Here is a 10,097-nt window from a genome sequence, read left to right as displayed (position 1 = left end):
AGAGTATTCTGAGGTTCAAAGGCTGTTCCACTTTCACTGGGTTACACAGTTGGTTAGAATCAGGGCCTGAACTTGAACTCATTTTTCAGTTCCTAACTTATATTAGTCTTCATGACAGCTAAGAGAAGAGGCTGAAGATGCATGAACTGAAATCTAAGAGTCTGTGACCTAGTTATGATGATATCGCAAAGCTTGAGAAACAGACTACATGGTAAAGAATAATGAATGGATTAGTAAAGGAGGCAGACTGGAGGCAGCAGACATCGAGAGGTGAATACACTCTACCAGAAAGGATGTGCTTAGGCCGTGGTAGTTGACAGAACTTGGGAATTGGAAAACTGATGAATCCAAAATCTTTTCTTTTCACCATATCCACGTCAACATCTGTTATTTTTTGACACTTCTACACTGTTGGTGGGAATGTAAACTAGGACAACCACTGTGGAAAACAGTGTGGAGATACCTTAAAGGACTAAAAGTAGATCTACCATTTGATCTAGCAATCCCACTCCTGGGTTTCTTCCCAGAGGAAAATAAGTCACTATGCGAAAAAGATACTTGTACACGCATGTTTATAGCAGCACAATTCGCAATTGCAAAAATATGGATTCAGCCCAAATGTCCATCAACCAAGTGGACAGAGAAAATGTATATACACACTATGGAATACTACTCAGCCATAAAAAGGAACAAAATAATTGCATTTGCAGCATCCTGGATGGAATTGGAAACCACTATTCTAAGTGAAGTAACTCATGAATGGAAAACCAAACATCATATGTTCTCCCCCATAGGTGGGAGCTAAACAATGAGGATGTGAAGGCATAAGAATGATACAATGAACTTTGGGGACTCAGGGTAAAGGGTGGGTGGGGGATGAGAGATAAAAGACTACACATTGGGTACAGTGTAGACTGCTTGGGTGATGGGTGCACCAAAATCTCAGAAATCACCACTAAAGAACTTACTCATATAATCAAACACCACCTGTTCCTCCAAAAACCTATTGAAATGAATAAATCATTAAAAAGAAAGGAAAGGAGGAAAATACTTTAAAAAAACCAAAATATTATTTTCTGTGTGTCTTAGATAATTATTAATATGCTAGTATTAAATATTAATGTGCTAGTGCTAGTATTAATAACACTAATAAAAAGCAAACACTTATATGGTGCTTTGCTGTTATAGAATACAATAATTTTCTTTAGTCAAAGATAAAAGATGGTTTCAGCAAAAATAATGAACTTTGATTTGAATGGACTGAGTTTAAGTCAATGCTAGAACATGCATGTAAAAATGTTCAGTTGCGTCTTGACTTTAGGTTAGAAGCCAGAGCTTCTGATTTATAGCTACAACTCTTTGATCTTTTCTGAGGACAGAAACAATTTTTTAAAAATTGATCTTATTTTTTATAGTCATTGTTTATCCTGGGCTTGTAACCATTTGCCTGGCACATATTGTGACTAAATAAATATGTGTAACTTATTTGAATGAATAAATGATTGACTTAATAATTATATCTGTTAACTTCCAATAACAACAAAGGTAGTCGAAGCCAAGATAGGTGATTCCAAACACTTAAAGGAAATAATATACAATCCACTGTGGTTTGCCCATTCTCTTCTTGTTCTGTTTTCATGGGAAACTGTATATTCAGGCAAACTACTTGCTGCAAGTCAGATCTTCTGATCATCTTTGGGGAGATAAGAAAAGGAAAAAGAAGTGCTAATACCCTTCAATGCAGCTGAGAACAATGTAGATAAAATACAATTCTCTTGTGGAATGTTTTTGGTTTTGTTTGTTGTTTTTGTGTTTGTTTCTAGAAAAATATCTGTAAGACCCTTCCATGTATTCAGGACTCCCAAATGCCTTGCAACTTGCAGATTCTCCTAATCTCAGAGGATGGCTCTTGTTTAAAAACTGCACAATGTAAATGGTATCTGGTATTTAATGAAAAGCCCTGAAATTGCTATATGGTGCCACAGATTCACTGCTGAACATGTCATGAGGCAACATTTTATAGGCATTGTAAAATCTTTTTACCACACACAGCTGCATTACCCCAAATTACTCAAATCTGCAGGGCATCTGAAACTCACTCTGTAACAGTAATAGGCTTTGCTGCTTAAAAAGTGATGATGACTAATGCACAAAAACAATTATCACTAAATGCAATTGCCAAGAATTAAGATTATATATATATATAATTATATATATATACATATATATATAATTATATATATATACATATATATATAATTATATATATATACATATATATATAATTATATATATATACATATATATATAATTATATATATATACATATATATATATATACACACACACATTCATTCTCACTGAAATTGAGAAATCACCAGGAAAAACTAAGTGATTTTCAAAATGTATGGAATTATGAAGCAGAAATAGGAAAAAAAATCTTTTAATCAGTCAGTTTGTACAAGGAAGATTTTACTGGTAGTATCTTTTACAAACTTCAAAACTTTATTGCTTTAATACACACTTTAGGTTAATTAGAGAAATTCTGGAAACATTAATGAGTAAAATTGCCCATATAGGGCTGGCCCTACAGCAAGAGGGGACAACATGAGGTGTCAGTAAGAGACTAGAAATGGAATCCAATGGACTTGATCTCCAGTTGTGGTTCAGCCCTGGGCAACTCCTTTATCTCTCTGGGTCTTACCTTCTTCTTCCATGCAAAGTGACAACAACAACAACAAAAACATAAAACAAACAAACAAACAAAACTTTGAGCTAAGCATTATTAGGGCCTCTTCCTACCCTAACTTGCTATAATTTGATCTTAAGTGACCTAAGGTAGAAAAAGTTAGCTGTTCACCTTTGTCCTCCACCTTCTGAGAGAAAGCATGAAAGAAAACAGTGAAAGAGTTGGCACTGTGCTTTTCCTTTAAAGGGTTTTAGATGAAAGAAAGTGATTTGAATTATTTAAAATAGAATAAACAGTCTGATAAAAACAACATGGTGGGAAAGTACAGAGGTAGTTCCAAAGGGGCTGTAAAGGTACACTGAGAACTGATATTAGAAAAATTAAAGTTAATAATAATTTTTATTTTTTCCTATAAATATTGCAAAGAGTTTTAGGTGTTCAAGAAAGTCAACATTCTCCTCCCTTACCTGGCCTCGCAATTATATGTTCATATTGTATATGTTCTAACAATGGAATGTGAGTGGAAGTGCTATGTGCCACTATGGTGTCATGTCCATAGAACCCTCACCCTGACACTTTTCCATGCTCTTTTCTTTTGGCTAACTGAATGAAAGTCACCCCAAGTGAAAGCCCCAAGTGATGAAAGAATGTCCCATCAGCTTGAGAGTTAAATCTAAATGAATTTGTGGAGCATTGTCATCTTGCCAACCCAAACCACTCAGCACATCAGGCAAACAAGACAGAAACTCAGACTGTTTGAACACTGCAAATTAATAGAATAGTTGATGACATATGAACTGTCAGCATAGTCAACTATCATCATTCACCACCTAGAGAGACATTGCTGTGGTGTGGTGGTGCCAGAAGGCAGAGTCCACTGGAGCAGGATAAAAAAGAGGTTTACCATGAAAAGCAATGAGGATAGCCTACATTTATCCATCTAAGCAAGTTGAACATGCGTTGTGGGACTAAGGCCTGTGAGTTCAGGCTCTGGGATCAAAAGAACTGAACTTGCTTCCTGGACCCAGCCTTGTAAGACATGTGACCTTGCACAGAAATGCTTGATACAAATTGTGTCATTTAATCCTCATAGTGACCCTATAAGGTGAATATTTTTGTTTATTCTATTTTAGAGACAAGAAAACTAAGGCTTAAAGAACCCCTACATATTGTCTAAACTCAAACATGGTAAATGGTAAAACTATAATTTAAACCCAAGTCTATCTGACCCAAAAGCATGGAGTATGTGCTTGGTTAGGAATGAAGTTGCTCAGTTACTTGGAACAACTAACAGCCACCTTCAAGTTCAGGCATGTGCTAAAAGGTCAATGCTAAAAGCTCAGAAGACCGAATTGTTCTGAAATTGCACCGAGCTGTGCTATCTGGGAACATTGACGGGAAGGAATGATAGTCAGAGGCCTCTGAGCACAAAGCATCACTGGCACTTTGATCATTAGGCCCATCACTGCCTCACATCACATGAGGTGAAACTAATGTCCCTTGCCACAAAGAAATCCGGAAATAGTTATGAGTCCAAAAGAACAAGTCATTCCTAGCTGACATCTCTGCTCTGGAAGCCAACTGCAAGTAAGTTACTGTTGTGTTTTATTGCATTTTATTAATTTCTTGCTTCAATGTAGAAATTGAAAAGTCCCTCCGAAGCCCTCATAGGCTGTAACTAGGTGGTCTTAATGGGCTCTGGTTGGATAATTCAAGTAGGCCTTTTTGTGTGTGTGGCTTCCACTGCCCTTGCAATTCTGGCCAAGGTGAAAGTCATGTGATTTCGTTAAAGGACTTATCGAATCACGCATAATTGAATATCTACTGTGGACTAGGCAGTTTGCTAGGAAATTGGAATCCTGGGAAATATAAGACATGGCTCCTGTATTTAAAGAATACGTCACCTAGTAGAGAAGGCACACAAGTAAAAGACTATTTAGTTGTGGTGTAAATGTTTAGAGCTTGGGGCAAGAGACAGGCTACATCAATTGGAATCCTAACTCTTTTAGTTACTACTGGTGTGTAGACTTGGGCAAGTTACCTCACCTCTCAATGCATCAGTTCACTCATCTGTAAAATGGAAAAATGCCTCATAGGATTGTTAAAACAATTAAATGAGCTAATATATTTGAGGTTAGCTAGTGTTAGCTTTTTATGATAGCCTGATGAGCATTTGAAAAGAGAGAAATTAAACACATCAGAACAGTTGGCTTTGTCACTTTAGGCTTCCCATTGGAGGTGATAATGGAATTGAGCATTAAAGACTGAGTAGGCATTAACAGGGAACTCAAAGTTATAAAGTCCTTTTAGGTAGGAGGTGGCATGTACATGGACACTGCAAAAGAGCTCATTACAATATTAGGGAACCTCCAAGAAGTCACATATGGCTGGACAGCGGTGTATCTGAGGCAGGTAAAATAGTTGAAGCTGGAAAGAAAGGGAGGAGCCCCTCACAAGGAGCCTATCAGTGAGGATCAGAGTTCAGGCTCATCCCTGGAGTCAGGTAAGGCTTGACTCCAGGAATGACAGCCTTTAAGCATGGCAGTGATAGATGGGTGCCAGTAGATTGATATTGGATCAACAGCCCTGATGCTGTCTGAGGCAGTGGCATTTTATGAAGATGGGCATAAATGTGTGTTGACTCACAAGTACTGTCTTTCATCTGCTCTGTTAGTATGTGCAAGTACTAAAAACCAGAAATATTTATATGACACCTGAGAAAAGTGAAGCCCTCTGTGTTCTGTTACCCACCTCAGATTTCACCCTTTCTCCCAGCCTCGTATAAACTAAGAACTGAAAGGATTTTCCATCCATGCCTGCCCCGAGGGTACCATAAGGGTAGAGTGCTGAATTCAGTGCAATGGAGTTGAGAAGAAAGTAAAAGATCAGGTCTTTGTCCTGGTGATGTTGTATTCTAAGTGGATGAGAGAAAAAAAAAGTCATACAGAAGTACATAATAACATATGTGAAAACTAGTTCCTAAGCACATAAGCTTCTCATACACAGTAGTGTGTCTTCAAAGTACAGTTGGCTGGCACCACTATCAGACTTACATGGAATCCTTGTTTAACATGCACATGGCTGAGCCCCACTTAGCCCTGATGAATGAGAATCTGCATTTTCAGTAAGTATTTCAGCCAATCTACAACACATTAATGTTAAAAAACAACCTATCTATGTCATCCCCTATTTTAAATAAGCATGCACAGTTTATGTACATCAATGATCAACGAACTAAGAAGTATTATTTATCTATTTGGAAAAATTCTACTCCCTCAACTTTAGGGAGGGAAGATTCTTATACTTTTATGCCTCATCCCTTTCATATTATTCTGTTCTCATGCTGCTAATAAGGACATACCTGAGACTGAGTAAGTTATAAAGGAAAGAGGTTTAATTGACTCACAGTTCAGCATGATTTTAGAGGCCTCAGGAAACTTATAATCATGGTGGAAGGGGACGCAAACGTCCTTCTTCTCATGGTGACAGCATGGAGAAGTGCAAAAGGGGAAAAGCCCCTTATAAAACCATCAGATCTCTTGAGAACTCACTCACTATCACGAGAACAGCATGGAGGTAACCACCCCCATGATTCAATTACCTCCAACTGGATCCCCCCTCCATGACTTGTGGGGATTATGAGAACTACAATTCAAGATGAGATTTGCGTGGGGACACAGCCAAACCATATCACCTTTCATAGGGCATTTAAACCTTTCAACATTATGAATGAAAGTTAACCGTGACAGATAAGAGAATCATACAAGTAATTGGTTTAAATGGTAAGAAATTTCAGTATTTCCCAGCATAGTAACCATGTTTGAAAGAAGATCACACTTCTACAAAATGACTTCCATTTAGGAACAGCCTTTTCATTGTGAAGTGTCTATAGCTGCCAGTACTAAATCCATGGGATATAAAGAGGGAAACAGGAATAAGATACAATCTCTGCCCTAAGGGGGCCATAGACTTTTTTTATATTTCCTTATTTTTTAGTCAGAAGAAGGGGATAGGGGAAAGATATGTACATAATATCAGATGAGCCCACTGCTGGAGATGCTACTGAGACTCTGGAAGCTGAGCGGTAGAAAACCTCAAAATATTAAAATTAGGGAAGGTCTCATAAAGGAGGTTACTCCTGAGCAGATGCTGACAGAAAGTAGGATGCTCTTCCCTAAGGCATCAAATGGGGGAAAGGAATTGCAGGCTGGGACTCCCATGCAGCAAGGCAGAGCAGCATGCCGTGGGGGAAACATTAGTCCCTGCCTTTCCTTTGAGGGCTCCCACCACACAGCCTTCTTCATAAAACTTAGGTGATCTGACCAAATAGTCTTACATATGTCAGACTTGCACCATTTATATGTGCATAGGGATACTTTGCCTTCAAACATCAAAAAATCAAAATTAACCTAAATAATTTCATTTAAAATCAATTAGCATTTTCATTTACTTTGACTGATAAAGAAAAAGCCTACATTTTCTTTACAGAAAGACATTTCAAGACATCCTGTACAAATTACTAAAAGGAAAAATAACACAATATTGTAATTAGGTTAACTGTATTTCCTCAGTCCTCCCTCTGGCCACCTCTTTCCCAAATAGATCACTTTAGAAAAACTAGCAGTTATTCAAAACAAAATATGTTGGTGTATCTTGCAGCCAAATAATATGAATTGACAGGGCACAATAATATGAGCCAACCTTGAACTGATAAATTTGCCCAGTAAAAAATGTAGCTTGAGCAGCTCTGTTGATCATTTGAAATGTTAATGGTAATATGCTTGTTTACTATTGAGATATTTATGACTAATGGTGTGATGTTATTTAAATTCACAGCATTCATTAATTTCAGCTGTTTTTCATCATTACAAAAAATAATTCAACAGAAACTTCAATATTTTTTAAGAGCAACATATGAAGCAACACCAGAGTGCCACCAATCATAGAAGGCCCCTTCCTCAGACTCGGTTCTGCCAAAACCAAGCCCTCCAAAAAAGACTTCCTCTGGGTAACTTCTGGGTTGCATTCAGATTTTTAAAGACTTAGAAAGAACTCTTGTAATTCCTCAAGTTAACTTGGTATCAGAACATGATTAGTCCTATTGTGGTTATGATTAGCAATATATAAAGGCCACATTTATGCCCCATGTAAAGGAGATCAGATGACGAAAGTGATTTTTTCCCTTGGGTTCATGGGTGACTCAAGACTATTGTAATGTTCACATTTTATAACAGGAAATAGAAAGTTAATTGATAGCTATTTAGAGCCATCAAAATCCTTTTTTAATAAACCTAGTAAGGCAATAAAGAATTACTTTGTGTAAGATTAGAAAGACCATAGAAAATAATTTATTATGACTGATTTCCATATGGGTTGCTGAGCCAACAGACGACTGGCGCTAATTGTTGACTTAAACTCAGTCACTGTAACTCCAAGTCAAAATGTTTCCTGTGGTTTGAGATTGGCTTCAGCCTTTTACCTCCAAGAATGGAAGGACATGAAGGTTCCACAGGATATCTGCTCTACTTTTTCCTTTTTTTTTTTTTTCTAAAAAGATCTTAATGTTGTGTGAGGTCAGGGGTTTTATTTTTCTCTGTTCTACATAATCCTGTCTTTATCCATGCTTATGGATGTGGAAAGTGCTACATTTATAGCTATCCTTTTCTAAAGCTCACTGACTTGTTGATTCAGAATAAGGTTAAAGAACACAGTTTTTGTTACCAGTTACTTAAGCAGTAAGTAATATACAGATACGAATTATAAACTATTACCAATCTAATATGTGATAGCAAATGACATAATCAGACTTTGGTTGCCTTGGTATGTTAAAAAGAAGAGATCTCACTCTGTGATGATCAATTAATCAATGAACTGTCCTGTGTTTTACAGTCACGATTATCTAATCTGGATAAAATATGCACATTTGCAGAATCACAGTGACCTAAAAATGCAGTCACCAACTGCCTGCCGATAAAGATGAACATCATTTGGTTGATTAACAATAACAATAAAATACTTAAATGAAGATGCCTAAAACTGCAAGAAGAAAGAGGTGGGGAGGAATTAGCAGAACGCCCTGTGGAAGAGAATTCATGATCAGGTGTTCTTCATGGCTCTTATGAGAGATCATTAAGCTCAGCTCTGGGATATCTGGAGATGGATGGCTGACTTATTCCTGAATTTAAGCCAAGAGTATGTGAAGAAACAATCTGCTTCTGGTTCACAAGAAAACCTCTGAAATTTAGGAAAAACCAAGGAGAAAAAAAAAAAACAGAGAGTGAGGGATAAGTGATGTCTGAAGTGCCAAATTTGGCATCAAGAGAATGGTTGGAATAGATTGTGAACTCTTAGCAAAAGAGACCATTCTGGGCTTGCTGAGCTCCGGCGCCCGCGGAGCTCGCGCCAGGCTCCCCGGAAAGGACGGGGCGTGTTACCGGGGAGCAGCTGCTCCATTGCACCTCGAGGCCCCCATCGGGCTAGGCCGGCGGCCTCCCTCCCTTCACCTTTCCTCTCCTGGCGGGCCCGGGGGCGGGCAAGTGACTGCGGCCACGCCTGAAAGGCGACTCTTCTGATTCAAGACGACCAACGAAGAACCTCTTCCCAAGAAAGTTCGACTGAGTGAAACAGACTTCAAAGTTATGGCAAGAGATGAGTTAATTCTAAGATGGAAACAATATGAAGCATATGTACAAGCTTTGGAGGGCAAGTACACAGATCTTAAACTCTAATGATGTAACTGGCCTAAGAGAGTCTGAAGAAAAACTAAAGCAACAACAGCAGGAGTCTGCACGCAGGGAAAACATCCTTGTAATGCGACTAGCAACCAAGGAACAAGAGATGCAAGAGTGTACTACTCAAATCCGGTACCTCAAGCAAGTCCAGCAGCCGAGCGTTGCCCAACTGAGATCAACAATGGTAGACCCAGCAATCAACTTGTTTTTCCTAAAAATGAAAGGTGAACTGGAACAGACTAAAGACAAACTGGAACAAGACCAAAATGAACTGAGTGCCTGGAATTTTACGCCTGATAAGTAAACAAATCATCCTCCCCAGTTCAGACTTCCCTGACAGTCCCACCACGAGAAAGCTGTGGTGGGAGAGCCAAGTACTCGTTTCCACATCAAGACTCAGACTTTTTGAGCCAAAAAAAAAAAAAAAAAAAAAAAAAGAGAAAAAAGCCACATTCTTACACTGTCCAGCTTGTAATGGTTAATGTAAAACTTTCCAGATGAACCTTGTGTTTCAGCTTTTTTCTTTTCCCCTTCCCCTTGCTTCAGACGCCTGATGGCGTCGGACTATTCCGAAGAAGTGGCCGCCTCCGAAAAATTCCCCTTCTAGAACATGTAGACACTTGAGAAATGTTTCTGTTTGAAGAAAATAGAGGGAGAAACAGAAGTCTTAAGTCTGT

At 38.2% G+C, this 10,097-nt stretch overlaps 1 protein-coding gene across 1 annotated transcript; it reads left to right on the top strand.

Annotated features, from left to right (window-relative positions):
• The first annotated feature begins 9,253 nt into the window (after positions 1 to 9,253).
• LOC101142138 (pre-mRNA-splicing regulator WTAP-like) lies at positions 9,254 to 9,758 on the top strand. The gene has a single exon (XM_019028960.4). The coding sequence runs from the start codon at positions 9,365 to 9,367 to the stop codon at positions 9,722 to 9,724; it is 360 nt and encodes a 119-aa protein (XP_018884505.1). The 5' UTR covers positions 9,254 to 9,364; the 3' UTR covers positions 9,725 to 9,758.
• The last annotated feature ends 339 nt before the right edge of the window (positions 9,759 to 10,097 follow it).

Source organism: Gorilla gorilla, chromosome 5 (assembly GCF_029281585.2).
Source record: "Gorilla gorilla gorilla isolate KB3781 chromosome 5, NHGRI_mGorGor1-v2.1_pri, whole genome shotgun sequence".
Classification (NCBI taxonomy): Eukaryota; Metazoa; Chordata; class Mammalia; order Primates; family Hominidae; genus Gorilla; species Gorilla gorilla.
This window is presented reverse-complemented; position numbering and strand designations above follow the sequence as displayed.